A 27,764-nucleotide genomic window follows, 5' to 3' on the forward strand; every position below is an offset into this window, starting at 1 on the left:
AGACTGTGGAGTACACACCAGGGACCGAGCACCCCCAGAGGACAGAGCAGTAGAGAGATGGTCGTGGTGATCAGCCAGGGAGCTCCAGGGTGATGGGGACCATTGGGGGTTCAGCTACCTCTCTTCACATGAGAATTCCATTCCCATTGCTAGCCTTGGAGAATCAGAGTTTGGTTGATCAAGAAAAAAAATGCAACTTCCTTCTTCAGAGCTTTGGGGGTCCTCTTAAGCCCCTGTACCCTATAACATTCAGTCAGATTGGGCGCAGGCAAGAGTGCCCAGCTGATGGCTGCTGAGGTGCGGATGAGAGGGACAGCCCATGGAAGGGAAGGGAGCGGCAGTGAGTCAGGGCTGGGGTCTGCCATCAACTTTCTGGGTTCCTTCAGACAAGTCACTTCCCCTCTCTGGGCCTCAGTTTCCCCTTCTGTGTGATGAAGAGTCGGACTAGATCCTACTTCAGTCACTTAAATACCACCTTTATTTTAACCTACAAGTGCCACTTGTATATTCCATTAAAGTATTTCCTTATATCAATTCACTTTAATTGATATAAATTTATTTTAAAAATTTCTAGCACGAGCATTAGTGAACTACCAGTATCACAGAACACAATTTTAATCAGTCCAGCAAAAATGAAATGAAGTTACGTAATCCTAGCTCCACACTCCTGCCTGCAAGACATCTGAGCCTGAGACGGCTCTCTTTGATGAAGAGGGAAATTGGAAAGTGTTAAGAGGCGTTCAAGACAGACTAGCACCCAACTGAGCCTTTCCCCTCGATGGAGCCAGGCGCATTGAAAGAGAATTTTAAAGGGACCAACTTCCTCACTGTGAGAACCAATGTGGTTTTAAACAGTGCTCACGTGCACTGGAAATCATCTGCTGAAGCCTCAGTGGTACATGCCTTCCCTTCGGAAGGCCCTGGATATGTCACCTCTCAAGGCCTTCCTCCGAGTCCTGAGCTGCACGATCCTAACCTGCACGTGCTTTGGTTCATTCCCGTCTGACCCCTGGCCAAGGTGAGACATGGACACAGGCAGAAAGCATCCGAGGTCAGGCCCAGCCTCAGCCCCCAACAGCCCCTGGTTGCAAAGCTGCCTGGTCTCTCCTGCAGAGGAGAAGCCTGGAAAGGACAGACATGCGGACAGAGACCTGGACAAACAGGCAGGGCACAGCAGTGTGAGCTCGGGGCCTTTCCTCCTCCCCAGATTGCCCACCCAGAGGGAGCACTTGCATAACAACCCATGAGCCAGCTTGTGACCAGTTGGGCAGCTGGGGTGGCCCCAGGTGTCAAGATGACTGTAGCTTGGGTGTGTGCCCTTGTGGGAAGGCTTCCTTATCTGTAAAATGGGAATAAGCCCTCCCCAGACCCTTCCTGGGGAGAGTCACAGGCAGGAGAGGGCTGGGAGGGCTTGCCAGGCTTTAATCCCAGGCCCCCACCCTCAGCCACAGGAGGGGCATCTGGCCGTCAGATGGGCCAGGGTTAGGAGGGGGAACGAAGATGGTACCAACCCCTGTCCACACAGGATCTTCCTCTTAGCTGGCTCCTGAGCCGCCCCACAGGCTCTGCCTGTCACCCTGCTGTGCCATCCAGCAGGACACCGAACGAGAGCAGACAACAGGCACCCCAGACAGAAGGAATTGCTCACGGTTTTCAAAATAGAATCGATGGAAGTCCAGGCCCTCGACCAGGTTCCCCAGGGCCTCGGGTTCGAAGGCTGTCATCCCGGGGTCACACATCTTCCTGGGGGGAGGAAGTCAGAGGAAAGAGGGGCTGGGGTGGCCTCTCAGAGCCACCCTCTCATTCGGGGGCCTGGACCCAAGGAGGATGAGCCTGTAAAATTGGAGTAATTGCACCCACCTCACAAGATCAATGAAGCTGATGGATGGGGAAGGGGCTTGGGGACTGTGCAGTGTGGGGCATCACTGACTGGCTGGTGCCATTCAGAACCTGGAGGCTTTGGGTCAGGCCCTGGCTCTCCCATTTGCCCAGCAGGTGGCTTAACTTCTCCAAGCAAGAGCACAATGAATGGCATGCAGAGTGCGCCCTACACAGGTCAGCCTGGAGGCTACTCTCCAAATTGCATCCCATCCTCCCACTCCTGCCCAGGGCAGCAGAGCCCGGGGGGGGGGGGGGGGGGGGGGGGGGGGTCCTGATTTGTCTTCTTGGGAAGGGGACCTTTCCCTTCACATTAAAATGACTTCTGCTCACCAAGAAGGTCTATCCCTAGAGAGGGTACGTTTTGCTACTTTAAACAAAGATGCCCCATGGGTAGCAGCCCCCCTCACTGTGAGCCTGTTCCCTCTTCTGCGACGTGAGGAAAACAGCACCTACAAAGCAATGCCTGGGAGGAAGGGGCAGGGCGTGGAGCGGCAGGGGAGGCCCTCGGCTGTCTATTTTCAGGGCAGTGCTCCTTTCCAGGTCTCAGTCTTCCGGAGACCCTGACAGCTGGGTTGGGGAAGGGAAAAACTGTCTTCCCCACTCCCAGGTCTCTGTGGCACAACATGGACTCCTGTGACAATGACAATGAAGCCACAGACAGAAGGTACCCCTGGAAAAGAAAAGATCCCAATCTGGGGAGGAACTGGAGACACGTGGAGGAGGGCATCAGGCTCAACATATTCTGAGCTGGACACCATGGTGAGTACAGGGCACTCTGTCCCTTTGCCTCCCAGACTGTCCTGTCAGTGTGACCCCAGGCAACCAGCTTTTCTACTTGGACTTCAATTTCTCCAGGCGGATTAACCAGGGGCTGGGGCTGTGCTCAGACCACATGGGATGCTCAGGATCCTTCCAACAGCAGAATCCTCCAAGGCTGGAGGATTCTGAGCACCATTACAGAAGCCCCTCTCCAGGAGGTCTCTGGGCATCCCTTCTTCTGAAGGAGACCATCTACTCCAACTTCATTGTACACGTAGAGAAACCAAGGCTCATGATATGAAGGGGCTTATCCAGGGTTACACGGGGCCAGACTCAGGGTACCACTGGCCCCAGAGGTCATGGCAGAGGGTCAGACCTAGAGTAAACTACAGATGCCAGAGGAAGGGACATCACAGAGGGACATCACAGAGATGGGAACAGTCTCCAGAAATGGCACTGGGAGTCCTGGGGTCCACAGGAGCCACCTCTCTTTCCCTCCTTCCCTGGCTCTCCCATGGCTGCCTTAACTCTTTCTAGGGCTGGATGCAAAACCTGTTTAACAGCACATTTCCATGCTTTCATGTGATACCCAGTGCACACGCACCTCTGCACACCCCTGTGCACACAATCACAAATGTGCATGCATGGACAAGTGCACACACACACATACATGTAGCCCCAGTCTCACACCTGAGCCTTCCAAAGTCCTGTTCCTCCAGAGATAACCAGTAGATTACTGGGGCTTTGCCACCCATCGCTGCAGAAACCTTCCCGCAGTGGCCTGTAGGCCTTTGGGAGACACACTTCAGCTCCTGGGCACAGTGGAAACCAAAAACAGGCTGCCCCAGGAGCAAACCCCAGCCTGGTTGTTCCCATCTCACCTGAACCCAACAGGCAAGGGTCATTCTGCCTTAGTTAGCAGGTTTTGTCCACTGAAAAACATATGTGGGATCTCCAGGCCTGACTTTGTAAGCCCTGGCCAAGAGATTGAGGCCTCGCCCGAATCCTTGCTCCGCCTGGAGCCAGCTGGAGGCGGCCTCGGGGCCTGCTTCTGGGCCAGACCAGGAAGAGTGTGACCACCAGGGGGCGCCCCAGCTCAGCCTTTGCACACAGCGGCCCCTCCAAGGGCTGGCCCAGGTGTGCAGAGAACATCTTACGCCACCTGTTTCCTTTTATGTTATTTTTGTGCACACAGTCTTATACCCCAGAGGATTTAAGGTTCCATTTTGAGGCTCTTTTGCTCACCCTTGCTCACTGGAGGTACACACCCTATGGATGCCTGCCCACTCCTGTCCAGCTGAGGTCAGAGGTCTGAGAAAGGCCAGGGTGAGACCCAGGCCCACACGTCAAGACTAAGGAGGGACCTGCCTCCCTCCCCTGCCCCCAGCTCAACTCCCAAAGAGGCCCGCGCTGTGGTGGAGAGCACCCCCTCTTTCCTTGGGGAAGCAAAAGAGCCTTGTAGGAGTTTCTCCTGGGGAACGAGATAGGAGGAGCAGGAGGAGCAGGGCTAAGGTATAGAGAAGCATTTTCAACAGGAAGCTTAATAAAAGCATAAAATCTGAAAGCGAAACAGAACCACGAGTTCATTCTGATTCACAGCACATGCAGAGTGAGTGACTGAGGGTCAGAGATGCGGACCCCCAAATTAGTCATCAGCCCCCCGAACAACAATCCAGGCAGGACATGCAGGATGGGCCCAGCCGACTCACGTGTAGGACTCAAAATCTCCATTGCTTATGGCTTCAATCAGCTGCTCTGTCACTTTTATAATTTCCTGTTTCCGCACTGTAAGGCAGGAGGGGACACAGAAATAGTAGCAATTGTGACAGTAATGAAGCGCCAACTACCATTTCCTGAGTCCTCATCATGTGCCAGACCCTGGACCGGGGCCTGAGGGCCTCATATACATTGTCTCATTTATCCTCACAGTAGCCATGACAAGTCGACATCATTACTCCCATTTCACAGAAGAAGAAACTGAGGCCCAGAAAAGTTAAAAGGTATGAAAGTACCCTCAGCTACAAAGGACAGAGCCAGTGTCTTAGCTGGCAGCCTTTGCCTCCAAAAAGCAGCCATGGTGGGCATTCTGATCTTGGGCCTGTTTTGACTCCAAAATATACTTCCCTATCACCTTGCTTTACCCCCTGAATCAAAACAACAACTGTGGCAGTTGTCACTAGCAGCCATAAACCAGGGGCTCCCCCATGGCCCAAACTGGGGCCACTAAGGAAAGTCCCAGGGCTTATTCATCCCTTTAGTCTGGGGGAGCTTTTTGTTCCACTTGGGTGCCTATAGAAATCAGGCACTGAGCTTTCCAGAACTTTCTAGGCATAATGAATCCCAGTTGCTGAGACCTGGCCTTCCCAGCCACCACAGAAATAACACAAACAGCTGCTGTCTTTCTGGTAGAGCGTTAGATGTCACTTTTCTTATTATATGTGTGATGTCTGAGCCCCAGTTTTCCCATCAGTAAAATGGGGACAACATTACCTCTCATTCATTCAAAGCCAAAAGTATCATGGAAAGAACCCAGGCTTCAGTACCAGACAGGCTTCATCTACATTCCAACCCAGGCCCTGGCCAGTGTGGCTCAGTTGGTTGAGTGTCTTTGCATGCACCGAAAGGTTACCGGTTTCATTCCCGGTCAGGGCACATGCCCGGGTTCCAGTCTCGATCCCCCGTTGGGGGTGTGAGGGAGGCAGCCCATCGATGTTTCACTCTCACATCGATGCTTCTGTCCCTCTCCCTCTCCCTTCCTCTCTCTCTAAAGGTCAATAAAGAAAAAAAATCTCTGAGGCAATTATAGGTAGAAGGACCTTTCATTGTAAGCTGTCCTCTTTTAAAAAATTCAATCAATCAATAAATAACTTCCAACCCAGGCCCTTACAAGGCGTGCAACTGTGGGCCACAAGGCTGTTCCTGGTTTGTCCGATGAGATGACCGTGCTCCCCTCCTGGGGTTGGCGTGAAGGTGGGGTGAAGTGAGCATGAAGCAATCAGACTAAAGCCTGGCACACAGTAGGTACACGGTGTAAGTGCCATCTCCTGCATCCTGAGGGTTGCCACATGTGCTCCTCATAGACACCCTGGGAGCTGCGCGGTGCGCCAGTTTCCCCCGGCTGACACCCGAGGAGGCTAAGCCTCAGTAACGAAGGAATTCGAAGTCAGGCGTCCTGGCTCCTAGAAGGACAGTCCTACCAGAAGCTTCACATGGGTTCCTGAAGGCACACCCTCCTCCGCTCCTCCCCCAGGCTCAAGCTCAGCTCCTAATCCCTTCAGCCCATTGGAGCAGCCTCAGGCTAGGTAGATGGACTCGTAGCCCATTTCCCAGTCTGGGAATGTGGGAGAGAACTCATGCCTGGCTGAGGCCCTGTCCCTGGCCTTTCCCTCATCACTGCCCATGACACCCCACCTCATCTCATGCCAGGAGCTCACCTCAGACCCAGAGGACACGGAGTCACAGAACAGCCAGGCTGGGAGAACCCCTGGAGACCAGGGACTCAGCCTCCTAATCAAACTGTTGGGGAAACGGAGGCCAGGTATAGGGTTGTGACTTGCCCAAGGACACAGAACAGACAGGGTGCAGTTTGGCTCCCAGCTCAGGACCTTTTCCACAGAACCCTGGCACCCCAACACATTCCCTGACACATTGGGCCTGTCTGCTTCTATTCCCCAACTCAAATACTAGTTCCATGGAGGCTGGGCCATGGCTGCCCTTGGCAGCTGGATTCCAGGAGCCTAGAACAGGCCTGCCCTCTTGGGAACTCGTTATTAAATAAATGAGTGCCCCAGGCATTGTGCTGTGTGCTCAGCCTGCAGAATCTTGAAGGCTCACAGCACAACCTCATGTGGCTATCACTTCCACATCAAAGACAAGCAAATTGGAAGTAAGAGAAGTCAGATAGTCTGTACCGGTGGACCAGCTGCCCAGCATTTGCAGTTCCAAAGCCCATCACACTCTCCCCCGCAGCACATGCCTCTCAGGGCAGGGGCCCCTGCCCAGAACAGCTCCTGGCACATGGTGGGCGCTAAGCAGACACGGCAATTATCATCTTCAATGTCAGTTAACCACTGTGAACGACAAATTATTTTTCTCTTGGCTCCGCTAAGAATCACCAGGGCTGGGAATGAGTCCATCTTAGACCATGAGCTCTGCCAGGTCACTCTGGGGCCTTGCCTGGGGCTGGGGCAGAGGTGGCAGGAATGAATGAATGAGTGGATGGCACCAAACCAGGGTCTAGGGCTGCTGTCTTTGCCCTGTTTCCTGGAATTGACCAAGTCTCCTGGTGGCCTCTTTGACTGGGAGCCCAAGAGCCCAGCCTCCTGGTCAACTCTGCCCTCCTTCACGGAAGCTGGAGACTGAGGATGGAAGAAACCCACCCCTGCCAAGAGACACCACGTTCCAGCCTCTCCCACGTGGAATCAAGGTGATGACCCAGAGCGAGTCCATGTGCTCATGGCAGTCGTGGGACCTGTGCCACCTTCCTTGCTGCCTGTGTTTGGACTGTAAGAACACTTCCAGCTTGACATCCCGTGAGCCTGTGCTTCATGCCCCATCTCCTGTGGGCTGCTTCTCATGCCAACTCAGAGAGGCTAGCAAAGTGGTCAAAGGCATGGGTTCCAGAGCAGACTCCCTGGATTTGGATCCTATCTCTGCTTCTTAATAACTGCGGGACCCTGGGCAAGGGATTTCCCCATGCCTCAGTTTCCCCATATGTATAGTGGAGCTACTAATAGCACTTACCTTATAGGGTGGATCTGAGGATTATGTAAATTCAGAATATACCAAAAGAAACAGCTGATACTAAGAGCCAGCTACTGTCTAAGCCTTTTATCAGCTTCTTTATGTAATTAATGATGCAATATGTCAAGCACTTAGAGCAGCATCAGGCACTCCACAAATGAGAGCTGTGGTTATTATCACATGCAAGTCTCTAAACTGGAAGTTCCTCCTGAGGATAGTCTCCTTCCCAGCAGCCTAATATGTGACAGTTCCATCGCGGTTGGCATTTGGGGGCTTGCAGCCTACTGGGCAGCCCACTGCACTGTTGGACAGCTCTCACCATTGGTGCCTGCCTCCTTCTTCCGAGTTGAAATCTGTTGCTCTGGAAGCCCCTAGCTACAGTTCTGGTCCCTTTCTGCCTTCTGGGGCCCTGCACTGAGTGCCTGCTCCCCTGGACTTACGCTCTTCCCCCCACCAGTCTTCTCTCCTCAGGGCTGAAGGCCTCCAGGATGTGGTTTGCAGGATCTGACTCAAGTGGGCCGTCTACTCTTCAAAGGCCTCATGAGTGTAAGCACACAATCCCAGGTGTGGCTTGGATACTACACAGTATCAGGTCTGGAGTAGCACTCTCTATCCCCTCCCATTCTGGACACTATACCTCTATTAATGCAGCCCAAGACAGTGCCTAACTTGGCTTTGCCTCTAGCCACTCAGGACACCGATTATGCCAACAGCCAAAGCCTAGTGGGCAGGAATTTCTCTAGCTTCATTCTCTGGAACAAAAGATCTCCACTCCTTAAATCTGGAGAAATTCACTCTGGTTCTGGGCCCCTCTCATGCCCTCAGCTATCCCATTGCTATGTGAGGGGTTCATTCAGCAGCTTCCAGGTATTCACTCAGGCAGTGCAGGAGTGCTCCCCTACAGATGGGAAAGCTGAAGCCCCAGAGAGGTTAAGGCACTCCCTCAAGGTCACACAGTATGCCGAGGCTGAGATGGGATCAGCATTCCTGGCTGATATTCCCCAGAATGTCTCTGCCGAGGTTCTGAGGCAGCTTTTCGGGTTGCAGAGGAAATTAATTATTCGTGGAGCTGACCAGGAGGAGGTAGGGGAGTGGGGAGAAAGCCAGGCAGAGCCCGGTGAAATTTGGAGGGTGAGAGGCGTGTGCATGAAGCCTGAGGTGCTCTGAAATATTAATGTCCCTTTCCTTGCTCAGGGGAAAATGTTCCCTGGAGGATGACATTTCTAATTAACTTTAATGTTAGGTCAGAATCCACCCCACCAGCTGCTATTCTCACTTAGGAAGAAGTCTTAACAAATCAACACCAGAAAACGGTTCTCTGGAAGGTTTCCTCTTTCCTGCCAAATATGGGAAAAGCTCCTGGCTGAACCAGTGTCTCTTCCATCAGACATGGCCTTCTACATGTGGGGAAACTGAGGCAGGGAATGGGTTCTAGTTCTGCCATTAATAACCCAATGTGCCCTTCCTCCACCCTGAGCCTCTGATTTCCTCCTGTAAAAGGGGTTTAGCCCTGGCCAGTGTGGCTCAGTTGGTTGGAGCTTCATCCTGTGCACCAGAAGGTCACAGGTTGGATCCTCGGCAGGGTGTGTGCGGGGGGCAACCACCCAATCTATCTCTCTCACATTGATGTTTTTCTCTCTCTCTCTTTCCCTTCCTCCCTAAATCAGTAAAAATAATTTTTAAAATTTTTAAAATAAAGAAAAAAGGGGGGGCCTAAATGAACCAAATAAATTTCAAGGCTTTACAAATTTTCCCATTCTGTTCCTTCTAAAACAGAGAATTATGATTGTAAATGTGGGGCCTCAGGGGTGCAGCCCAGAGCCATTACCCCAGGTGGAAAATGTTTTTGGCAGCTCATATTTTATATTAATAGTGCATACAAAACTTACATTCTCTTCCAAATATTTCTGTCTGTTTAATATATAAATATTTGCCTTAAAATAATCTTTCGGTAAAATTGATGTTCCAAAAATGGCATGTGGCTTCCTGTTAACCACAAGCTCTCGTTAAAAAAAAAAAAAAAAAATAAGATTTATTAAACAATTACCATGTGCCAAACACTGTCTAAGCACTTTATATGCAGCCCTCACTTCATCTTTATAGCAGTCCTCTGAGGTTGAAACTATTATCATCACCTTTTTATTGTTAAGGAAACCGAGGCTCAGAGAGGTTGAGTAAGTTGCCCAAGGCCAACCAGCAAATGGACCCCAGTGGAGAAGCACAGAGCTAGCTCGCCAATATGGTCCCTGTCTGCTCTGAGACCAAGATTATGGGGCCATAGTTAGTCTCCTCAAAATTCCAATCTTACCATCAGGACAGCAAGCCTCAAATACGGAGACCATCATAGAAACGCCATGTCTCAGCCCAACACAAAACTACAGAATGGAAATCCACTGGGGCAGGGCCAGGATGTGGTTAGAGAATCATACTTGAGGGACTTAGATTGCTGACATGACCCTAACATAGAATTCTTCTTTAAGACAAGCATTTTTAAAGGTTGGCACTAGTGCCTACATAGAAAATTGCTCTGCTGTAGTGCCAGGCTATGGCGTTAGTGACCCTCTCCCGCCTTTCCGCCAGCTGGGACTGACCAGAGAGGGCCATAGACAGGGTGGGGCTAATCTCCCAGGGCATCCTGGCAGAGTCTGGAGGTAGTCATGGCACTTATTGTATCAAAAGTGCCTTGAAGCCTGGCTTACAATTGTGCAGAAATATTTATTACATATTAAAACGCTCTTTTCCCCATCATTGTATTCTTCTAGAGGCGAATTATCTAAACCACTGGAAAATGTCTAAACTGGTATAGCAGTGATCTCTCCAGGTCAACAGTGTTTTTCTAGGTTTCAGAGACTCCCAGGCATCTCTGACACATGCCCACATGTGAGATCCCTTGCACTCTCTGGTCTCCCTCTCCCAGGGGGATGACAGAACACAGAATGCCACCAACTCATCCAAGGGTTTAGTGTCACTTGAGCAGATGACAACACTCCCTCCTCCCTCCTCTAAGCTCCATGCACACTTTCCACACACCAAGGCCTCCAGAGTGGTGGTTACGAGCCAGGCCCTGGAGCCACACTGCCTGGGTTCAAATCCTGACTCCACCCTTACCAGCTGTGGGACGTGGGACAATGGACTCAACTCCTCTGCTTCCAGGGCTGTAGAATGGGGTTAATGACAGCACCTACCCCATCAGCTTGTTATGAAGCTCAGGTCAATGTGAAGCACTTCCAGTCTAGCCCACAGCGAGCGTCCCATAAAAGGCAGCCAATGTTCCTGTTCCTGTCCTGATTATTTCCTCTCTTACTGTCCGATCACAATTATCCGGCTGTTCCCTCCCTCGTCCCTCTGAGGGCTCCCTGTTAGTCAGGCCGCAGTCGCTCCTGCATTCCTGGCTGCTCCCGGGCAGGGTTTCCCATGCTTCCCATACAACTGAACTTTCTGTATTTTTGCTGTCTCTTCCCTAACGCTTATGACTTCATGTTTTCAAAATCAGCACCCTTAAAAAAAGGCAAAACCGCTTACTTCAAAAGGAAAACGCCTACCACTGTGATACATTTACGACATGAAGATGTTAAATTAGTTTTTTTCTAACACATAGTAAAGTAAATGCATAACCCCTACAATGAGAAAAGTCCGGCTATGTACCACTGGTGTATCCCATGGCAGGAACAGTGTACTCAGTCTGGAAGGAACCAAAGTGAGGTTCTGTGCAGAGCAGCAGGACACAAGGTTGGCACTGGGGCCCTCTCCAGCCAGGGGCTGTCAGGGAAGGGGGCCTGAGGCGGCCTGGGGGCCCAGACGCCAAAGGCAAGGCCCCCCCTACCTTTGGTGTCTTCGTCCTCAATGGTGGTGTTGGTGCTCTCTGAAGATTCCTGCCAGAGAGAACAGGGAGGCGGTGAGGCTGGCCTGGCCAGCAGGAGGAACGCGGCCAGTGGGGGTGCCCCACTGCCTGACACTGTCGCCCAGTTTCTGTAAGTCTCACTGGCTCTGCCATCCGGATGCTCCCCTGAAAGCCCTGTCAGACTCCCGAGCCTAAGGAGGGGAAGGGCCTAGCTTAGCAGGAGGCTGGCGGTGAGGGCGTGGGTGGAGGGATGGATGCAAGGAGAACCCTGGCCTTGCTGGAAGGGCTGGGAGGGGTACCTGCGCCCTTTCTGCTTGACGGGTCAAAGAGGGGGTGCAGAGGGGCAGAGAGGCACATGGTGGCCACAGAGTGGGGAAGGAATACACACATTGGCAGGAGAGGAAGAGAGAGAGAGAGAGGGAGGCCCAGTGTGAGAGAGCTGGGCTTTTCAGGGGGGAAAAACCACACAATTGAGGGAGACAGCGATGGAATTAGAAGAAGAGGGGCGTGGGCCACCATGCCACCACTGGAACGTTTAGACAGAGGCAGGAACTGGTGGCTCCCCTGCCACCGGCGGGCCCTGTGTTAGCCTTGCTCAAGAAGGGCCTCTACGGCACCCACTACTTTGGCCAAACCAAGCCCCTCCACCCCTCGCCACAACTGGCATAAGCCAAGCCCTGAGATGAGTTCCAGAGCAGAGGGCGGGGAGAAGCGAGAAGCCAAGGGCTGGATGTGGGGTGGGGTCAAATCAACCTTCACACCCGACCGAGTTCTCAGGTCTACTGTCAGGCTGCTGGTCTGGGCCATGGAGTTGGAGGTGTCAACAGAAACACGCCAACAACACGCACACGCAACACACATATTGTCACACAAGGCACACGTACCAAGCACGCCCTGAGCACCCTCTCCCCGCCCCGGGTTCCCAGTGCAGCCTGCAGGAGGGAGGCAGGAGCGAGGGGTCGAGGCCCAGCATTTACCGGCGTTTGAGAGACGGCAGACACTCACCATTAACTGAACGCTGGAACTGGACTTTCTTTTCTGGAAAAACAAGGAGAAGAGATGGGACAGGAAAAGACACAGCGTGAAAACGGCAGGGAGCAGAGAAAACGAATGACAGGGGAAGTTTGGAAGGAGGATGGGCCTCGGGGTCATCCTCTGTGGTCCCTTGCCTACAGGGCATGTGGGCAAGGAGTCAGGGCCACCAGCACCAGCTGACCTGGTGGGACCGGTCCTCTCAGCCTGAAGTTCTGGGGCCTTGTGCACAGCTGCCTGGCTCTCACAGCCCAGTCGCCAAGTTCCAGGTCAAGCCTCCCTTGGACCAGGGCTCCCTCTGCACCAAGCTCTGACGGGGGAAGTCAACCCTGGGTGTCAGATGCCAGTAGCCTAAGGCCTCCAGAATGCAAAGCTCTTGAAGGGTAAAAGGGTGCTCAGCTCTGGGGATGAGGTCCAGCCTCTCCTCCGAGACTCCCCGTGCATCTCTGCTGAAAGGACTCCAAGTGGCATAGTCACTTGGGAAACTTGTCAAAAACACACGTAATCAAGCCCCTTCAAGGAGTTTGGTAACTCACTCTGGGGTGGGACCTGGGGGTCTCTACTTGAAACAATATCTCCAGGAGATTCCAGAGTAGGGCCAGTCTTGGGAACCACTCCTCTACGTGGCCTTTGAAATTCTGCTTGTGTCCCCAGCTTCCCAGTGACTGACCTAGCCAGCTCCTTTATGCTGAGAGAGAAGGCAAGGCACAGCCAGACACACAGCGGTGCCCAGAATTTGAGACTCTGGGCCCTGCCATTCAGCCTATTCTAGCTTTGGGGGAGTTTGTAGCTTTCCCTGTATTACTGGCCATGGAACTAAGGGAAGGAGAGAGAGAGGACAAGGGTAGATTATCTTTTCCTTCTCTCAGACCTAAGCCAAGAGTCTAAAAGACTCACATTCATAGAGGGTTGCAGGTCAAGACTGACACTTGAATTGAACAGATGAGAAACTGGGGCCCAGAGATGGGCAGTGATCTGCTCAAGGTCTCTCAGTCTCTCAGGCTGCTAGCAGAGCAGAGGCCGGAACCCCTGAGTGCTGCTCTCTCCTCTGTCCAGGCCTCAGGCACCCACAGTCTGGCTGTTCTTCAAAGGCTTATTCTTCCCAGACCATTTACATCTGAGGCCAGAAGGCTGCTCTCCTTGCTCTGCTGGGTGGATGGGGACAGATGAGGGACTTGAGATGCCCTTGGGGTAGGCCTGCCAGGGAGAGGCACAATCTTCTCTGAGGGCCCTCAAGTCTAATTCTGGGCTTTCTTACTCCAAAGCCCAGGAGCCCCTGAGTGCCAGGAGCCTGAGATCTTGTGCTTTCCATCCAGGGCCTCCTCAGACATGGCAGGGGTGGCTCACGGGGCATTTCTAGTGTAAATGCTGCAGCTGGGCAGGACAGCGTGGCTTCCAAAGCCAGCAGTCTGCAGACAGTCCTGCCTCTTCTCTCCTCTCTTCCCCTCTCCATCTAGAGTCAGCCTTACTCCTGGATGGAGCCAAACCAGGCACAGTGGGAAAGGACAAGCCCTCTCAGCTGGGCTGTCAGCAGAAACCTGAGGAGTGGCCCGGGGGACCAGGAGGTTCCAGGCAGGACACGAGGAGGGAACATAGAGCAGAGACTGCGTCAGATTCGGACGTACAGTGACAGGATGGGACATGGGGGAGAGAAGTCACAATGGCACGCATGGGACACCAACAGGGGCAGTGAGTGGAGTTGAGGGGTGGGAGCAGTCGGCCCCTCCTCATAGCAGTAGAGGCCTCAAGGTGATTGGGAGAGGGCATCACTTCTTGGTGACAGAAAGACTCAATTTCCCTGAGTCACAAATGATGATGATATTAATCATAACCCTCACTGACTGGCAAGTTCGAGTATAATTTACAAGGGGCTTTCACCAAAAGTAGAGTCACATTTCTTAGAACCACCTGGAAAAAGCATGGTTCTAAGGTTAGCAAGGATGGTAGAAATGAAGTATGGTCAAAATTAGCCTTGAAAAGCCATTAAAGCCCATAAAGTACAGTATTGTGTCATATCTCTAACTCCAATTGGCCAGCTGTCCTCCAGAGGTGGGACCAACCCCCACTTCTTCAGTAAAGCCCTAGATGGAATCGGTCGTTAGTCTCTGGAACGATGTTGTAGGAAGAATCTGTACTTCCCCACTTTGGCTGAACATGTGTCATTTAAAAAAGCACTCGATGACTCGGCGATGACTCCACCAGGCCCTGCAAGCCCCATTCTCCCCTTGCACAGATGACAGAAGTGATGACTCAGGTCCCCAAGGGAGGGGACGGTGGGCCTAGACTCAAACCCTTTACTTCTTGACTAGATTCAGTTTTACTCACGGGGAAAACAGGACTGGACCCCCAGAGTGACATTGCAGACAGGGTGCTTTGAATCCCGGGCAAGGCCCCTGGGTGACTTCTTCCAGCTGGCCTTCCCCCTTTGCTACCCCAAGGAAGGGAAGGGGGCTGTGCTACAGAGGGACGGTCAGGGCAGGAATAGCCTCTGAGCTTCTGTTCATCCATACCCAGGCCACCCTGAGAAGTCATTCAGGGTCTGTCTTAGCTGCTGGAAGGAGAGACACTTTCTTCAGCTGCACCCACAGGAAAGCCCTGCAGGGATTAGCTAGAGCCCCACCATGTCATGTCCTTGCCCTGGGATAGTCTCTGACTCCTGGCCTTGCTTGGAAAAGAGCCAGACCAGAGCTTTGTCCCCAGACCCTGTCTGAGAGAGGCCTTGACCTCACACCAGTGGCTCTGAGTTAGCCTTTGCCAGGGCCACACCACAAGCCAAGCAGACGGGGACAACCCTCCCTCTGCCCCCTCCTCCTCCACTGACCTGGGCACACCAGCTGCTCTGGCCTCTGCCCCAATTTTCCCCAGGGAACCCAGCACCCCAGTGTTTACCAACAAGGGCCAGAGAGAGCTCTGGCTGCTCCCAACTGGGCCATCCCCACATCACACATCTCCCCATTACCCCTTCAAATGAGTGGGTTGGGGGAATGACTCCTGAGTAACTCAAAACAAGAGGTGAACCAAAACTCAATTCTGACTCCCATGACAGGATTCGGGAGGTGTGCATGTTAACTTTAGAAAGTGGGTCAGCTTTAGATCTGTGGATTACCAAATATTTTCTTGAGCAAACTTTGTTTCCAAAACAAATCTTAACCTGGAAGTCCAATATATAGACCACTGACCAGCACCTCGTGAGCATGCATTGCACGCCCTGCACCGCGCTAAATCCCACACACACGTGGCCTTGGCTCATTCTCACAAGCAGCCTGCGAGGTAGCATCCCCTTTACCCCCATTGCTTGAATGAGGAAACGCAGGCTCAGGGGATTCAAATAACCAGCCAAGGTCTGCGGCTGCTAAGCCCGCCCAGGCTCTCTCAACCACGGTGCTGGCTGCTACATGGAGGCTTTCTGGTTGAAATGCACATGGGATGCCCAGAACCCCCCCCCCCCCTTGTAATCCCTCCCCACCCCATCTGCTGCCAGAGGTGCTGTCCCAGAACCTTTGGGCTCCAAGGACTTCAGTTTGAAAACCACTGACTTTGGCTGACAATCAAATACTTAGATATCCTCAAGCACCCAAGATGAGAGGGGAGAAAGATTAGATAAGGTTTGATTGCTTTTTTTGTTTGTTTTTTTGCTTGTGTGTTTTTGAAGCTGAAGTCCTGGAAATCATGGAGTCCATACTCCTCCCACCCCACCCATTGTACCTACAGGAAAGCTCAAACCTGCAGAGGGCTGAAAGCAGAGGGGAGGCCCAAACCCTGGCCTCCAACAGCCAGCCCAGATCCCTCCCATGTAACCATGATAGACCAAAGCCAGCGGCCTGAGACTGTAAATGTCACTACAAATGAAGCCACGAAGCCACCAGCTCACCTGGATGACTGTGTCTGGACAACGTCCCACACCTTCCAGTGTCTTGGGCACAGCCCAGCCCTAGTGCCCTGGAGCCCTGGCCAGGCAGGGCTCTGAGCCCAGAGAAAGGCAGGGTCTCAAGAGAGGAGAACCCACAAGGCAAGCCAGTGGCAGGGAGAAGGGGGCTGCAGAGAGCGGGGACCAGGCCCCAGAGAGCAGAGGGAGAAGAGAGAGGAGGGGGGAGGGGTCAGGGTGGGTGTATGGAAGTAGCTCGGGCATTGGGCATGGGGGGGGACAGAGGGCAGGCCTAGGTTGGGGGCTGGAGGGGATGCTTAGCACTGAACCAGCAAGCCTTGATGGGGAGGGAGTACCTCTGAGCCTCAAAGAGGAGAGGAATGGTTATCCATCCTTCATAGGCTTTGTGGGTTGGACTGGGGTGTATTTTGGGTGAAGGGCCCGTTCCAGCCAGCCCACACTCGGGAAAGATGAGGTCACCCCCCAGGCTCAGCTCTATTCTTTCCTTGTACCCCCTGCTCATCAGTCCTCCAGCTCCAGAGAACCCCAGAAACCTCCTTCAGACCTGCCCCTTTCCTTGTGCCCCCTCCAACCCAAAGCCATCTGCATCTCCCACCAGTTTTCAAGCCTCCCCCCTCCCCCACCTACTCCCACCCCCAATCCTGGTGAGGAGGTGGGCACCAAGCCCAGGTCTCTGGGTCTGGGGATGGTCCTGCTGCAGGAGTGACTGCGTCTGCCCAGAGCACCATCAGCAGAGCTGGGTCTCGCCTCAGCCCCGAAAGCTCTGCCCCTTGGCGGACACACTGCCGGAGCAGGCCCTGTAGGCTCCCGGGGGCCTTACCTTCACACCATCATTCTTCTTGTTTCCCCCACTCTTCCCTCCTACAGAGGAGAGAAAGTAGAGGGTTACCAACACCAGGCAGGGCACCAGGGCCCACAGGGCCAGGAAGAGCAGCATCCACAGGCAGCCGCGGGGCAGGGAGCCGGCTCAGCAATCTGGGGAGGCCTCCTCCTCTCCGCCCTCCTCTGGCCCGCACTGCCAGTGGCCCCCCACGTGGGCCTGGGCTCCCACAGTTCTCGGTGATCTCAAGTGTGACGCCCCAGCCCCATGGGTTGAGGTTGAGGAAGGTATCCAGTGTGTCCCAGGACCGTGAGTTACTGTTAGAGCCTGGGGATTCCCTCTGGATCCCGGTCACCACCCGTGCTGGTGGTGGCCAACCCGGAGGCCCGGCTGCCCGGCTGGGGCAGGATGCTCCCTCCCCAACCCTCCCGCTCTAATTTTAGCCCCATGCTGCTGCAGAGGTCAGGTGTCAGCCCTGCCTACTCACTCTGGACAGCTGCAAGCCGTGTTTTGCCAGTGACAAGAAGCAGATGCCCCCTGTGGGGCCCACCCCTGCCAGAGCACCCATCCTGGCAAAGGCCTCACCACCCTCAAACTCCAGAGCTCCAAGCTGGGGTTGGCTGTGTCCCTGGCAGCCGGGAAATGCAGAGCAACAGATCTCAGGGAAGCTCCACCTCTGTCATTCCTCTTTTCCTCCCCCCTCCCCTCCTGGCCAGAGCCCGTGGAGAGGTCAGGCATCAGCCAGGAAGTGGCATGAGTGCCCAGCCCTGTCCAACCTGGCATCCGGCTGCTCAGACCTCAAGCAAATGCCTTAAGTTAAATGAGATAGGGAATCTACAAAGTGCTTACTTAGCACAACATTTGACCTCTATGCAGTAGATGCTCAGTAAGTGGTAGCCGCTTGTCTTTCTCCTGGTGTCCTGGAGAGAGTGAGCTGGAGACGAGGGGTGGTACAGGATGTCATAGCCCCAGGGGCTTTGAAGGATGGGGCTCAGGGTCTGTCCAGCTTCCCAGTCACCCTCACATTTCCAATAACCCCTACCAGGCTCTTGTCCAGTTTCCCTCTTGTAAAGCAAGTGGGGACCTCTGGATCCAAAGCCAAAAGGAATGACTGTCCCTCCCCCACAGGCTTTAAGAGTTGAAGTAGGCTGTACAGTGGGGTGAGAGTGTTTCCCCCTCCAGCCTCAAGGGGGGCCTCTCAGCTCTAGCCCACTATTGTAAGACTGTGGGTCCCGTGAGGCCATATATTCTGATTTTCAAGAGAAGACAGAGATCTAGGCTTTTCCAGGAAATCTCCTGATGTTTAAGTGCTAGAAACTCTCCCCCCCCCCAATTTTTTAAACACCACTGCTTCCCCCCCTCCCCGCAAGCACATCTAGAGATTGGAACTAACCCACAAGCACCATCTTGTAAGTTCTGGATTAGAGTTCTCTAGGGGCACTTCAGTTGTTAAAAAAAGACTCTGACTGTCTGGGTAGCTCATGTTTCAGTTTAAGGAGCTGCAGGATCCTTGTCTGGGAGAGAATGGGAAGGCAGCTCAAGCGATGGCAAAAGCTCAGATCTGAAGCTCCAGGTTTTCCCACCCTGGGTCTCATTCTTCCAGCTGGTTCAGTGGGCAAGTAGACCCTCTCAGCAAAGCCTGGGCTGCAGTTTCCCAAAGCTCACCTCTTGCTTTCGGACCAGCCACGTGACCACAGCAGCCCTCTCAGGCTGGCTCCAGCCCCAGTCAGAGGGCCCCTCGGGTGAGCTTTGCTATATCTGCTCAGCTGCCCGGTCAGCTTCCGGGCTCCCCAGCGAGAAGCTTCTGGCAGCACTGGTCCAAGAACCCTCCAGTGTGCCAGGGGGAGCTTCTTGGTAAACCCTGACACTAATCCCTTTCCCTTCTCTCTTCGGGGGCCGCATGCCACAGCCATTGGGCACTTTCCACACTAACCAGCCTGGCTTTGGCCAAGGCTGAAGGCTCCTACCATGGCTAAGGGCACTTTCACTGGGGCTGGTCAAACCTATGCTGATCACAGGCTCTGCCTCCCCCTAGCGATGCCACCTGGGGCCACCATGTTCACCTCTCTGAGCTTCAGTTTCCTCCTTCAGAAAGCAGAGATAGTGATGGCCCCCACTGCCTTGACATAAAGGTCACCAGAGTGAAAGCATGGGGACTGCTTAGTACAGGGTCCCAGTAACGGTGGGGAACAGGAGTACTGCCAGTCCCTGAGCCTGGTTCAGCCCCACCTGGACCTGGACCCAACATTTGAGAGGCCTTCCCCTCTGGCTGGCCCAGCTTGAGAACCCCAGCACTGCTGTGAGGTGGGGGAGACAGACTGAACCTCTGACCCTTCCTGGTAGGCCCTTAACTTGCAGACCTTTGACCTTTCTCCACTTCTGGGTGCAGGTTTGCATCAAGTGAGCCAAGCCCCCTCTCTCTCCCCACTCTCCCCAGACCCCCTGACTTAGGGTACCCAGGTATCTGACATGGAGATGACCCCACCTCCTGCAGGATGTGTTCAGGACTTTGAGATCCTACCACCTACCAGAGAAGTTCCTGGTGGCCAGCATCGTGGTGAGGATAGCTCCCTGCAACAGGTGAGGGGAGAGGGTGTGGGAGAGAGAGAAGAAGCCGAAGGTGAGGGGGAGAGTAGACAGAGAAATGGGTGATGAGTGGGGAAGAAAAGGCAGGTGCTCCATTCAGACAAAGCCAAAGCCTTCTGCCCCTCCCTTTGTTCCCCATTGCACAGTTCAGGGACCAACTCCCACCTCCCTTGAGAAATCAGGGTGAACTCAACCTTAGCTGGCACCATTCCAGGGACAGGGCCATCCCAGGAGCAGATATTAATAGGTTGCACCGGCCTGGCCAGAGCAGGTGGATGGGCTAGGAGACACCTGTCAGTGGGGGCTGCTAAAGGCCAAGGAAGTTTCCTGCCTGAGCAAGAACAGTAGACCCTGTGCCCCTGGGCCCCTCTCCATCCACCTCTGCCTGGAGCACTCAGCACCTCACTCTAGCACTAGCACATCCCTCTGTGGATACTGGGCTCGCAACCCTGGAAGGTTAATGTGGAAAAACCCTCTTCTGTCAACAAGGGACTGGGGGACAATCGCCCTTCTGGTTCTGACACTGTCTGATTTGGACACTCTCTGAGTCCCACAGTCCATGATTTTAAGAATTCCTGATTCTGGCATTTTGAGACTTCTTCTGTGACAGCTCCCACTAGTTTTCCTGGCATCATGCTGGCTGCCACCCACTTGGCCTATGCCCCCATCCTGAGCCACCAGACCAGGCTTGGGAGCAATTGGTGAGAAGGTTCCCAATGAGCCAGGGCCTCAGCATCTGTCACTCAGCATGCTGATGGCTTCTCTGTTCTGAGCAGCTGGGGACCCCTCGGTCGCTCTTCCTACCTGCTCATGGGGTCTCTGGCAAGGTCTAGGCCAGGAGTTGTCATGGCCCTGGGAACACACAGGACCTGCTGAGAGGCCAGCAGCTCAGGGTTCACCTGGTTCCCCTGGTAGCTTCCTTGAGGTCACAACCCATACCCAAGTCTCTCAGCCATTCCTCCCAGTGCCTGGGGCCTCACCCCCAAAGTGACCTCCTGCCCAGTCACATGTCACCTCTGAAACCTCTGCTAAAACACGGCAGTGCCCCTAAGGGATCAAGCTCATACTTCCAGACTTTTTCCACAGGCTTGTCTTTCTGTCCGGAACACCTACCCACTCTGACTCTACACCACTAAAGCCTGCTTGTCTTGCAGGGTCTCAGCTTCAATGCTACTTGCCCAGGGAGGCTTCCAGGATCCTTCCCTGGTCCTTCTAGACCTGGTTCATGGCCCTGCTGTGTATACCCACAGCCTCAGGGCATTCGATCACAGCTCGCCCCTGCCCCATAATGTCCCAGCTACATCTGTCTTCTCCACTGCACACTGCCCTGCCCAGACAGCAAGCATTCAATAAATGCTTGTTGACTCAGTGAAGGAAAGAACAGTGAGTGGTTCTCCTGGCCTCTGTGGAGACGAAGGCCAAGCGACTCCTGTGCCTGGAGCATGGAGGGTGAGGGCTGGTTACCTTCAGTTTTCTCCTGGCGTTGAACTTCTTCAGGCAGTCCACGGTCTCCTGTCTGTGCATGCAGGACGCCACGGTGGACCGGTGCTGGAGGAAGCGGGGAAGAGGGCTGTGAGTGGAAGGCAGACTGCCCAAGGGCCCCTCAGCAGGGCATCTTATGGGTGTGGTTGGCATCTTGGGGGAATAATTTTTTGTTCTAGGGGATGTTGTAAACATTGCAGGTGCTTAGCATTCTGGGCACCAGATAATCAATGCCAGTAGCCCCCCAGTCTTAATGTCAACCTCCCATTTCCACTTCCCACTGAGAGTGGCACCAAGGTCAGTGTCTCTTGGATTAAGCCCCCTTGGCCCCAGGCTGGGCCTGAGAAGCCAGCGTCAAGGACAGGACTCTGTGAAGGCCTTGACCCTGAGATCTGGAGGGGATCCTGGGGAGGGGCTTGCTGAGGAAGGCTCACCGAGATCCAGGGGTGCTTGAGGGCCTCGGCAGCCGTGATGCGTTTGGATGGGTTGATGGTCAGCATCTTATTGATCAGATCCTTGGCTTCTGGGGTCACGGTGTCCCACTCTGGTGATGGGAACTGAAAGGGGCAGAGGGGCCAGGTTTGCCCAGCCTACCCCAGGCCACCCCTGCGATCCCCCAGCCCCTGACTGGCAGGGGAGCAGGCAGGGGTCCTACTGCCTGTCCACTTGGGCATCCACAACCAGGAGGAGCTGGGGCAGGGCCCCCTGGCCCCAGGACAAATCTGAACAGCGGCCAGAGGGAAAGGAGGCCTGCCTCTGCTATTCTGAGGCTGTGCCTTATCTGGAGAGCCGCAGGCCTGTGGTTATAGCCCAGACTTCGGGTCGCAAGGCTGCTTCCTGGGCTGGGTGCCTTGGACGAGTCACCCTTGAGCTGTCCCTGGAGGTGTTGTGAGGATTAAGTGTGGTATAAAACACCTGGGACATAGGTTTACAGAAATCAGCCATGTAGAAAAGCAGTATAGTTTGGTAGTTAGAAGCACAGACTCTAGAGCCAGGCTGCCTGAGTTCATATCCCAGCTCTACCGTTTCTTAGCTGTATGATCTGGGCAGTTATTGAACCTCTCTGTGCCTCACCTGTAAAACGAGGATAACAGTACCTATGTCATAGATCGGTTTGAGGATTAATTGTAATAATCTATAGAAGGCCTTTAGAAGAGTGCTATACGAGTGCTAGCTATTATTATCTGTGTGTATATGTATAGATAGATGGCTGGATCTGTCTATATCTATAGAGGGAATCCGGTTCCCGGGGCCTGCCCCCCCACCTCTCGCAGTACTTTGCTGCTGCTTCTGCCCTCTGGGGCCCCATGGGCTAAACCCCATCACTTAGAGGCCCGGTCACAGCCCCTCGCCTGGCCTCAGTCAGCCCTCAAGCTCAGCCTGCCGTCCACCCCCTGCCCCACCACTAGAGAGTGGCAAGGAGACCGAGAAGAGCTGGGAGGGCGAAAGGGGGGCGTCCTAGGGTCCTGACCTCACTGGGCATTGATTTTCACTGGAAGGAGCCCAGGGGATGGCAGGGAGGCTGGAGAGAGGAGTGACACTCACATCATAGGCGCCGGCTTTGATCTGCTGGTACAAGCGGTGCTGGTCTTCATCCCAGAATGGGGGATACCCAACTAGCAGGATGTACAGGATGACCCCTGGGGAGAGCACCAGGAGGAGCATCAACCCCTTGTGAGGGGGAGCAATGCAGGAGGGGAGTGATGAGAAAGAAGAGAGAGGGCGCAGAGGTGCAGGTGGCCAGGGGGAGCCAGAGGCCTTTGGAAGGACTCACCGCAGGCCCACAGATCCACAGGCTTCCCATACGGGTCCTTCCGCAGCACTTCTGGAGAGAGGTATCCAGGTGTCCCTGCGAACCCTGCTCCCCAGACACACAGACAGGCAGACACACACAGAGGGTGGTGCGTAAGTAAACCAGAGCAAGGTCCTGCTGGAAGAGGGATGCAGGTTGCCCTGGAGATGGCAAAAATGCCCCCTGCCCTCAGACGGGGCCAGCAACACCTCTAGACCAGGGTAGATAAGTACATAGTACCCTGGTCACCACTCCCATTCCAGAGCCTATGGCAGAAATCATTGATCAGTCCCAGAGCCCTTCCCATGGGGTCCTGACTCAGCACCATAAACTTCCAGCACAATCCTCCTAGCAGCCACTACCAATCAATTGCTGGTGGTACTCAAGATAAAATGTCCTTGCCACGTCAGCCCCAAGCTGAGCTGAACCTCTGCCCACTTCCCACCCCTTCTGGGAGCCTGTCCCTAGCTCTGGCTTTATCCTAAATCCCTTGGGTAGGTCTTTTTTCTAGGGGTCAGTTTCCTCATCTGTCAAATGAGGGATTAGGGATTCCTATCTTAAATACCTCCCAGCATTGTTGGGAGAATCAATTGAAATAATGGACACCCCAAATATTTTAACAAGTAATCGTCAGGATAGTTCCTGTTTATTGAGTGTGTGTGCTTAGCAGGGCTGAGCGCTTTCCATGCCTGACCTCATTTAACCCTCACACAGCCCTGAGGAACACCCAATTACTATCCCCATTTTACAAATGAGAAAACAGGCTAGGAGAGGTGAAACGAAGCCCAGTCACAGGCTCACATGTAGCAGAGGCCGGATTTGAACCTAGAGCTTTGGTTCTTAACCACTGATCAGTATTGCTCACTAGAAAATATCCCCAGATAGCTAAAAAGACTCATTTATGCCCAAATTTCAGAGCATGTTGGATCATCTGAGCTTAAAGCCTGGCTCTACCCCTTCTAACCTCCCTTGGCTTTTGCCAGGTTTCTTAGCTTCTGTTCCTCAGCTGTGAAGTAGGGGTAATAATCTCTAGCACTCAGGATGCCAGGGAAACTCATAGAACCCTCTAGCCAACATGACAGTGTTCATGCATGTGAAGAAGCTATGCACCGCTTGAGTGATAACTGTGTCCCTGCACTGGGACCCAGGGAGAGGGGCAACACCCACTGACCGAGAGGCTGGGTGGGAGTGACCTCTAACTCTGCTACCTGAGCTCTCGCTAGTGCCACACCATCTCCAACCTGCCCCTGTTCGGGCAGAGGGTTCCTAGAGGCCAGCATGTCAACACAAGGCTGGCCCCCAACACCCCTGCCTCCCCCGCCCCCACTCACCAAACCATGCCTGCTGCTCCCCCTCCACCTCTATGGCCAGGCCAAAGTCCGCCAGCTTCACCGCAGCACCCTTGAGCTTGGAGGCCAGCAGCAGATTCTCCGGCTTCCCAGGACCAGAGAGAAGAGCGGAAAGTGGGAGGAAAGGCCAGAGGACAGTGAGCAGATTCAGAACCTCACCTTCAGGTGAGGTTATAGGTGGACCTGGCTGATAGGTGGCACAGCTGGATAATCTCCAACCCCGGGACCCTGAGCTTAGACCCCAGAGAGAGGACTACCCCACTGCAAGTCCTCTGTCTTCTGCAGCAGGAAGGCCCTCCGCCAGTCATCCCCTCCTTCCTGATTCCCTCAGGGTCTGGAGCTGGGGCTGAGGTGAGGGCGGGAGGTGGGGGTTGGGGGACAGCCACCACCACAATAAGAAAAAAGAAGCAACATCTACTGTACCCCTACTTTGTGCCAGTCACTAGGCTAAGTGTTTTGCATACATCACCTCATTTATCATCTCAACAGCTCCTTGGGGTAGGCATAATTATCCCCATTCCCTACAGTGGCCTTCTTATATCCCCTGCAACGGTCATGCTTGTTCCTACCTCAGGGCCTTTGCACTTCTTGTTCTCCTTGCCTAATTTGTTCTCCTTCTGTGCTTCACAGGGCTGGCCCCTTCTTGTCATCTGGCCCTCACCTTCATGTCACCTCTTCCAAGAAGCCCTCCATGACTACTCTATCTAAAGGAAGAGTCCCCAGGTTTCTTCTGTCTTAGCTCCTTTTTGTTACCTTCATCGATCTCATTACAATTTGTAATGTGTTTCCCCATTTGTCTATGTGCTTGTTTATTCTCTGTCACCCTGTAACATACGAGTTATCTGTCCTGTCCACCACTGTATCACCAGCACCTAAGACAGTAGCCCACACTTATCAGGCACTTAGTAAATATTTGTCAGGTGTAGAAAGAGGAGGAAACTGAGGCTCAGAGAGGTAAAGTGACTGGAGAAAGATCACACAGCTGGTAAGAGAGAGATCCAGAATCGAGGCACAGTCTGGATCCCAAGCCATGCTCTTAACCACTCTAAGCTGAGAGACAGAGGATGGGGGAGGGAGGTTGTGGGGGGCCTCAGACATGCCTCCTGGCCTCTGGGATGTTGAGGCTGCTGTCTTCTACTGGGTCTGGAGGACAGGAAATCGCCCCAGTCAGGACAGAGAAGAGTTAAGAGTGTGGACTTTCCAGCTAGATAGCCCCAGCCTCTGATTCCAGCTGTGAAATTTGGATAAAGTATTTCACTTCTCTAAGCTTTAGTCTCCACCCAGAAAAACGGGGATAGTGCCTATATCATGGGGTGGCAGACAAATTGATTTCAGTCATCCACATAAAGTACCTCATAGAGGCCAACAGCAAGGGCCTGATAAGCATCAGCACACATATTTCCTGCTTGGGGAGGAGGTGGGGATCCCCTTCCCCACTGGGATTTCCAAGGGGGTCCCACATCTGACCTTTCACTGCCCAAAGCTAGATGGGCCGCAAACAAATATAGCTTGTTAAGGTCCTTTTTGTCCTCTGGGGACTGTTCCCAACGTGCCCTAAGTCTCAGTCGCAGTCCTGCCCTGATTTGATGGATGTGCCACTAATTATTCTATCCAGAGTGGCCTAAATTTGTGCTGCCTCTCCTCCTTCCTCCCGCGTAGGGGCTGTAGTTATAATGGGAACAGGCCTTCGGGGAGCGCCACCCTGCAGTCTGGCCAGAGACCTTCTTGCCTGTGAGTCTAGACTGAGCCACAGGGAGCTCACCTGCATTAAGGTGAGGAGCCACGGACTACTCATGACAGTAAGAGGTGGGCAGGGGTTCTGCTCAGAGCATTTCACCTCAAAGAGGGACCTGGACTGACTGGAGGGTGCCCAGGGTGAGAAGGACCTAGAAGCCCTATCCTGGGTGGAAATGGAAAACAGCTTGTAGATGACCCAGGAGCTACTACAAAGCCACCCAGGTGCCTCTAGGGCGGCTCTAAGCTCAAGGCTCGATTTGTGTGGTCCCAAAGGGTAGAACTGGGGTTCGTGGGGAAACTTCCAGTGCAAGGAAGAATGAAGGAGCATGTCCCAGTGGTGCAGGGGGCTACCTGTAAGAAGTGAGTTCAAGGTCACTAAAGACTGAAAAGCAGAGGTTTGATGGATACCCAGCAGGGTTACCTAGAAGGGGCTACTGCAGAAACAGGAGCTGTATTGAGTGGTTTTTTAGCCACAGACCTCCCCCCAGGGCCTGGGATCTCAGGTCAGAGGCCAGGGCTGCAGTCTTAGCTCAGGCATGACTGAACTGCATGTTCTCAGGCAAATCCCTGGGACTCTTTAGGCCTACTTTCCTGCTCTGCAAAAAAGGCACTGATGTTTCAAGCTACCAGCTGCTGAGACCGTGAGGCCCAGCAGAGCAGAGCTGCAGATTTGTGCTGACTGGGCAAGACCGTGCGGCTGATGCCAACCCTGGACTCCACACCTCCTTGTCCTGCCCGTCTCCTTCATCAGGTGGGAAGAGAGAGCACTTCAAGGGCTCAAGGACTGTGTTTATTCTCCCCCTGCCCCCCACCTTGCAGTCTGCAGTCTGGCCAGAGACCTGGAAACAAGAGTAACAATGGGTCTGTGTACCAGGCACTGTGCTGTCTACTTTGACATCCTCACTAACTTGTGCAGAGGTTGCTATGGCAACCCCCACTGTAAAGAAGCTGACATTGTGAAGCTAGAAAGTGACCCAGCTGGGACTTGGACCAGGCCATAGCCAGTGTTGGCATTCTAACCGCGTCTCACCTGGCCTGGCACAAAGCGTGTGGGGCTGGGAGTCAGAAGGTCTGGGTCCCAAGCCCAGGTGCTCAGCCTCCCTAAGGCAGTTTCCTTATCTGAACAGTGAGGGAAATATTCTCCATCCAGCCCAACAATGGGAAAGTAAAGGGAATCTGACAACACCAGTGGTTCTGCAGATGGAGGGAAGGGCAGGGGACAGAGGAGCAGGCTCCCTGGTGAGCTGCACCCTTGGGCTGGTCGCTCACCTTCAGGTCCCGGTGCACCACTCCCATCTGGTGGCAGTGCAGCACGGCCTCCAGGATCTGCTGGATACAGTGACTGGGGAGAGAAAGGCAAGGGTCACGGTGTGAAGACAGCCCTCCCCTGGGAAGCTGGCAGGTGAGATGCCCTGCCCCACCCTGGGTGCCATTGCCAGGCCACACCTGGAACTCACCTGGCATCAGCCTCACTGTAATACTCCCGGGCCACGATGTCCTCAAACAGCTCCCCACCGGTGACCCTGGGAAGACAGGCACAGTCACCCTCCCACAGAGGCCCCAGGTGCCACCTCTTCTGGAAGAGTGTCCAGGGAGCCAAGGGAGGGCCTGGGGGCCTCAGAGACTCAGCCCCAAAGGGCCCCAGGGATCATAGGGGTGTCCCCTGCTACAACCCTCTTCCTGACTTCTGACCCACCCTTCTACTAACTTCCCTCCCCTCCATCCCAGGCTCTTCTCCCCACCCCCCACCCCGGGCCCAGGCTGAGATTAGGGTGGGACCCTCAGGACACATCACTAGGATTCATCAGATTCCCAGAAGCCCAAGGGCCAGGTCTTGGGGGGTTTTTTTAATACTT

General features: G+C 53.9%; 1 protein-coding gene across 3 annotated transcripts in view; it reads right to left on the reverse strand.

Moving 5' to 3' along the window:
- The window catches only part of CAMK2A (calcium/calmodulin dependent protein kinase II alpha), a 57,128-nt gene that overhangs the window by 2,376 nt on the left and 26,988 nt on the right, over nucleotides 1–27,764 (reverse strand). Inside the window, exons 5-17 of one of the 3 annotated variants that reach the window (XM_087816918.1) lie at nucleotides 27,366–27,431; nucleotides 27,178–27,250; nucleotides 24,154–24,256; nucleotides 22,805–22,888; nucleotides 22,576–22,670; nucleotides 21,465–21,587; nucleotides 21,013–21,096; nucleotides 19,491–19,533; nucleotides 16,963–17,003; nucleotides 12,230–12,262; nucleotides 11,207–11,255; nucleotides 4,350–4,425; nucleotides 1,649–1,743 (exon numbers count right to left, since the gene is read on the reverse strand). In XM_087816918.1, the coding sequence (XP_087673044.1) occupies nucleotides 1,649–1,743; nucleotides 4,350–4,425; nucleotides 11,207–11,255; nucleotides 12,230–12,262; nucleotides 16,963–17,003; nucleotides 19,491–19,533; nucleotides 21,013–21,096; nucleotides 21,465–21,587; nucleotides 22,576–22,670; nucleotides 22,805–22,888; nucleotides 24,154–24,256; nucleotides 27,178–27,250; nucleotides 27,366–27,431 (965 nt within the window). Of the gene's footprint in view, nucleotides 1–1,648; nucleotides 1,744–4,349; nucleotides 4,426–11,206; nucleotides 11,256–12,229; nucleotides 12,263–16,962; nucleotides 17,004–19,486; nucleotides 19,534–21,012; nucleotides 21,097–21,464; nucleotides 21,588–22,575; nucleotides 22,671–22,804; nucleotides 22,889–24,153; nucleotides 24,257–27,177; nucleotides 27,251–27,365; nucleotides 27,432–27,764 lie in introns of those variants that run through there. The other 2 variants (XM_087816917.1, XM_087816919.1) reach the window with 2 other exon arrangements.

The sequence above is a fragment of the Miniopterus natalensis genome, chromosome 4 (assembly GCF_054644295.1).
Source record: "Miniopterus natalensis isolate mMinNat1 chromosome 4, mMinNat1.hap1, whole genome shotgun sequence".
Classification (NCBI taxonomy): Eukaryota; Metazoa; Chordata; class Mammalia; order Chiroptera; family Miniopteridae; genus Miniopterus; species Miniopterus natalensis.